The sequence below is a fragment of the Euphorbia lathyris genome, chromosome 4 (assembly GCF_963576675.1).
Source record: "Euphorbia lathyris chromosome 4, ddEupLath1.1, whole genome shotgun sequence".
NCBI classification, from domain to species: domain Eukaryota; kingdom Viridiplantae; phylum Streptophyta; class Magnoliopsida; order Malpighiales; family Euphorbiaceae; genus Euphorbia; species Euphorbia lathyris.
The window spans coordinates 47,904,111-47,910,165 of record NC_088913.1 but is presented as its reverse complement, the minus strand read 5'-3'; the positions used below and the strand labels follow the sequence as shown (position 1 = coordinate 47,910,165).

Here is a 6,055-nt window from a genome sequence, read left to right as displayed (position 1 = left end):
ATATTCAGTGGTTGGAAAATATTTTCTAGTATTGTTGCTAAACATAAAAAAATATTTTATTTTTCTATACAATATTTTCCTAGCATAAAATTTTGCGGAACACAAACAAGAGCCTAAATTTCACTTCTTATCAAATAGCACCAAAGCTTAGTTTATTATCTAAAAACGACATAATCTCATGTAAAAGGACATCGTTGGTAATTTCGCGGCTTCAATTCCCGCTTTCTGCCTAAATTAATTTATATTCTTACTGGAAGCCCTAAAAGCTATTTCTCTATCATTTTTCTTCCATTTCCTCAATTCATCAAGGTTTGCTCACCGCTCCCTTCCCAATTTCCGTACCCAATTGTTGACTTCATTCCGGCGATTATTCCGTCTCGTGTCACCTGGACCGGACAGGTTGAATTTCATCATAGTTCAGTGCTTTTCCATCACTATCAAATGGTATCTATCTTTCTCCAGAATTTGTAATATCAATTAGTTTTTACCTGTTTAGTCCTCAATGTAAATGAAATTTGGTTTGATTTCCTCACTCTGATTTGATTGTTTTTTTTTTCAAATGCATGAAGTTGCTGAGATTTGTGCTGTTTTACTCCTTCGGTTTTTATTTGTCTGTAGGAAATTCTTAGTCTAATAAAACAATGCCTAAAACAATGTTCATAAAATTTCTCTGAAATCTGCAAATTTTTAATGTCACTTTTGTTCGTTATTGAAAATGAGTGTGCTGCTTGTGAATGATCTCAGATGCTTCACTCTTTACTGTTCATTTCACCTCCATTAGCTTGAATTCCTTATTCCACAATCTAATTATAAATTCGTAATCCCAGTCTTAATTAGAATCAGTTCGGTTGTAAATTGTTTTCCCAATTGAAGATTTAAATGTGCTAATACTTGTTGATCCTTTATTCCAGACTAAATGAAATATGTGATGTGTTCATACGTCTTGCTTGGCTTTTTAATATATTTACTTCCCACAGGTGGAAGGGAAACCTGAATTTTCACCTAAACTAGGTTATCCAGACGAAACTGACGATGTGAAGTATGTCTCTAAGCTTAGTACTATACTTGTTGCAACAATTCAGGAAGCCAAGGACAGGATTTCTCAGATAGAGTATATATTTTGCACTCAGCTTTACTCAAATTTCCAAGCAAAATCTAAAAGCTTGCAGAAAATTTACTTGGAAATGAAAAAGGAAGCTGAGGATTCATGGAAAGAGAAGGAGAAAGATCTCCTTCTTCAGATTGAAAAACTTCAACTTCAAAATCAAGAAACCCTTGAAGAAAACCGTTGTTTGAAGCTTGAAAAGGAAAAGGCTTTGGTAGATCTGGATGAGAAGATTAAACCTCTACTTATTAGAGAAATAAATCAACAAGAAAAAATTGACAAGCTGGAAGTTGAGGTTAGGAGCAAGTCCAAGGAAGTTGATGAAGGATTGGAGTTGCATAATAGACTACTCCAACTGGTTCAATCTAATTCTTATATGATAGTGGATAAAACAAAGCAGCTTAACGAGTATGAAGAGAAAACAAATAAAATGCTTGCTCAAGTGAAGAAATTAGAGCAAAAAATCGAAGAGCTCGGAGCGGAGATTAGGAAGAAGAGTGAAGAGGTAGCTAATAAAGAAGAGTTGACCCAAGACTTGTACAAAAGAGTAGAGTCCCTAATGTTGGCATTAACAAAGAGTGGAGAATCAGTGGCTCAGCATGAAAATGAGAAGAAGGAACTTCTAGGAAAATCGGAAGATTTGGAATACAATGTTTGTGAACTCCAAAAGAAGCTTAGGAAGAAGACGGAGGAACATGAAGAGGTAAAGTTGGTGCATGCACAACTGCTTCAACAGATTGATGTGAATAAGAGAAAAATGCTTCTGCAGAAATCAAATGGTTATGGGAAGAAGGTTTATGAGCTACAAGGAAATCTCAGTAGGAGTAGTAAGATGGCAGGGAAGGATTCGTATGAGAAGTTACTTCAGAAAATTCAGCTGAAAGACTCTCAGTTACTGTCATTAAAGGAGAAGACAAGGTCTCATATTGATGCATACAAAAGGCTGAAGTCTCAATACAACTATGTCTGCAAAAAATCTGGCCTTACTGAAGAAAATATGCTGCTTCAGATCAAGTTAGAAGATGAAAGTGTCTCTTTAACACATCGGCAAAATCCAGAGACTGCACCTGGTAAGATCTCAATTATCTTTTCTATTTTCCATGTTTTTATGGAAGGGATAGGGATAGATAGGGTTTCTTTTGTTGGAATCATGGGTGTTTCAATAACCAAACCTTGCATCATGAGAGAACAAAAAGGTGAGATTTTGATATGCTTTGCTCCTGATTTGGTTTATCTATGATCCTTATAAAGGAAATCATTGAGTAGCCATCCACAAAATGGGCAAGTTGTGCGGTATACATTTCAGAGCTTATATAGGACTTAGCATTTGCTCACCCTGATTTCGCTGAATTAGTGACTAGGGTTTATTTTTAAATTGGGAAGCCCATACAGAGACATCCTAAATCTTAATTGCTACCTTTATTGTTAGAGATCAACTTTGTACCATTTTCCTTAGGTTTTCTAGTCTTAACAATTCCTAGTACTCTTTATTTTGAGGATAACTGCTTACATACGTATGCAGTTGCATGCGAGATTACAAAAGTAAAGACTGAAAATGAAGTCAGTGATGGACTAGAGGATGATCAAGTAGTCAAATCAATTCCAATGTCGAGCTTTCTCTCTCCTAGTTCCAATCATATTGCATCAAAATGTCTTCCCACAGCAAAATCAGCTCCAGTCATTGGTGCGAAGAGGCCTGCTTCTCGTTGGGTAGATACTAGGTCTCGCCGATGCAAAGATGGGCCTGACCCTCATGATGATTTCCTTGATACTCCCCTTGAGAACCTTAAAGTCACAGTGAACAAAGCCATGAATGAGAAAGTTCATAACCCTGTACCAGACCAGAAAGATGTCCATCCTGAAGGTTCAGATGAAGAAACACAAGACAATAGTGTTGCTGGCCCAGAAAACCAGCAGATGCTGCTACCAATGGCTGGGCAAAAAGAATTCAAGTATGTTGAACCAGTTAGGAAAAAAACTGAACGGGAGAATCTGAAAGGAGTTGAATGCAAGCAGTGCAAGAAATTTTATGATGCAGTTCACTCTAATGAAGGCAACGATGTTGATGATGCGAAGCAGAATTTTCGCTGTGAGCATCATGATGGTGTTTCGAGGCATCGGTACAAGTATGTTCCTCCTATGACTCCTGAAGGATTTTGGAACATTGGATTTGAATCTGAAATGTAATTTATGGGATTAAGGATTCCTTATTGAAGCGCATATGGCTTTAAAATTGAGATTTCAAACTGATGAATATAGGGGAAACTGAGAAGTAGAATGAAAACTATGAATTAGCTCCTGATTTTAATTGTTCAAATGTGTAAGTAGTCTTCTTTCCACAATAAGTGTGTTAGAATTCCTCAGAGTTGCTCCAGATATTGCTTTCGTTCTTCAGTGACATTCCCATTTGGCATCATACGCGTGCCTTAATTGGTAAAAAGAAGATTTTATGCATATGGAGCCATTTTTTTTTTGTACGGACATTTCTTTATGTTTTTACATGGTAGTAAGATGTGTTTATATGTAAGATTCTAGCCCAATACGCAAATCCAACTTATTAGGTCTCATAAATTTCTATGTATCTTACTAATACATTTTAGTCATCCCATTTTATTTCGATGTGGGATTTGATTTATTTCTATCTCCATCATCGCCATTTTAACATCGCTCCTTGTTTAATCTTCTACCCAACATCACTCCCTTAAGAATGGTCGTTACAATCTACCTCCATGTTTCAAAATGTATGACTTAGAAAGGATCATTAGATGCCGGAACATGTAAGTCAGTAGAAAATTCTATAATGATTTATGGGTAAATGATGTACTAATCCCCACCTTTTATGTAACACATTATTTAGTCCTTTTATTTTGAAAAACACAAGATCTACATCTTTTGTAAATATTAACCCTTTCTATTTTTTTTAGATCTTTAACTGAACATATCTTATCTTTCGGAACAACCATAGTACAATATAAAATGGTCATGTTACTCTATTGTTTTCTGTTTGTCTGTTGATACCATGGTTTTAAAAACCGGACTGGACATTGAACCGGTGTGACAAAGGGTTTAGGGGTCAATGGGTTCAGCCGGTTGACTCGGATTGATTGAACCGGATGATGTCATTAATAATATATTATATATATATATATATTAAAATTTTAATAAATTGCATCCCCCTACCAAAAAAAATACATCCAAATATAATAAATTCCAGAATCTAATATTTTTTAATTTATTTCCTACAACCTTACAAAAAAATCAATATATACAAAATAGTGTATTGTAAAATAGCAAATTAGAAATTTAGGGCTAATCTTTCTGTTAATTGTGAGCACTATATATTATTAGTTGTCCTCCCATTCAAAACTAATTGTCCTATATTGTAAAAAAAAAGAAAGAAAGAAAAGGGAGTAGTGCAGATTTTAACTACAAATAACTTGTCCCACATCGGAGGAAAATAAAGTAATTAATTGTCAGTACTATATTAATTGTGCTCATTGTAAAGGTTCCAACTACAACCTTGTCCCACATCGGATGAAAGTAAATTAAGGAGTTGAAATCTTATCTATAAAATCCCAATTATATCTCAGCACTAAAAGTAAGCTGTTTTGCGAACCAGTTTTTTTTTTTTTAGCTAAGAACCGGGGTGAAACCAGTTTGCTGAGTTGATACTGGTTCGCTGATTTTCCCTGGTTCACATGGGGTCATTATAACCGGATCGAAAGTTTGACCGGTTCATAGTTGAATTGGTTCAATTTGCTGGTCCGGTCCGGTTTTTAAAACCATAGTTGATACTAAATATAACGGTTAAAAATCTAAAAAAAAAAAATAGACAGAAGGACCAAATGGTTAACATTGATAAAAGATAAGGATTTTATAATGTGTTTTTCAAAGTATGAGGTGTGTGGACTAATAAATTATTTACCCATGATTTATCCTCTACTATGTGGACCTGTAAATGACTTACACGATAAGTTAAATTCTTGGCGCATATGTGATTTTAAATGCTAAAGTTTTTATTTTATTTCTCAATTTACCATTCGTTTTGCATTTGTATCATCTTAATTTATGGCTCTAATTTTTCTTTTGAGATATTTTTAGGACAAAGTTAGATTCCTATTTCTAAGCATGATATTAGAATCAATTCAATATCAGACCAACCCTCCACGGGTAGCTCAGTTGGTAAAAGAGTAAAGTGTAAACTGCGGATAAAAGGATCATGTAACTTGTTCGAATCCCCTCTTCCTCAAGGAATTACATAAACTCTAGAGCCAATATTGTTATAGCCCGATATCAATGACCTTGGCAATTTGGTTCTTGGCTAACCTCCCTAGGGTTTAATTGTAAATGGCCTTCACTCTAAATTCTAATTAGATAAGGAATGTTCTTTCTTAGCCTAGTTAGATTACATGACTTGCTCTTAGAGTCGGTATAAGTTTCAGTTTGTTAGGTTGGCGAACTCTCCAATTAGTGTGAATATGGATGATTGGGAAGCTCGGAACTCCCAAGTTCTTGCAATCCGATAATATGCTCCCACAACTGGTGGGTTCAGAAACTATAAAAACGCTTGGGATAAGCTTCATTCAACCTTTTTCAGTTGAAACTCGACCTTAAGTCACCCTTCATAAAATAATGATTCCATTTCTGTTTATATGCAAAAGGCTAAAACGGAAATCCTATGAGTATGGATTCTTTTGTTGATTGTATAATGGCATGTATATGGATTCTTTTGTTGATTGTATAATGGCATGTATTGACTCGTCTCATAAGTTGTTTTGTCATTCATTAGAAGCTCATCTTAGGTCTATTACTTATGACAAACTTTTTGGATTATTGATTAATAAAGAAATTCATTTGGCTAGAGATACACCACCTGATCTCAATATTTCCCCATCCTCGTAATATGCTTCTCACAATGTATTTACAAATTGTGGTAGGGGGCACGGTCGT

General features: G+C 35.0%; 1 protein-coding gene across 1 annotated transcript; it reads left to right on the top strand.

Moving 5' to 3' along the window:
* The first annotated feature begins 210 nt into the window (after positions 1 to 210).
* On the top strand, positions 211 to 3,680 carry LOC136226909 (protein gamma response 1). Its single transcript, XM_066015591.1, has 3 exons — positions 211 to 444; positions 978 to 2,175; positions 2,628 to 3,680. The coding sequence occupies exons 1-3, from the start codon at positions 442 to 444 to the stop codon at positions 3,290 to 3,292; spliced, it is 1,866 nt and encodes a 621-aa protein (XP_065871663.1). The 5' UTR covers positions 211 to 441; the 3' UTR covers positions 3,293 to 3,680.
* The last annotated feature ends 2,375 nt before the right edge of the window (positions 3,681 to 6,055 follow it).

Coding starts and splice junctions, on each gene's coding strand:
- LOC136226909 (XM_066015591.1), top strand. Junction 2,176..2,627: donor AAATCCAGAGACTGCACCTG/GTAAGATCTCAA, acceptor ATACGTATGCAG/TTGCATGCGAGATTACAAAA.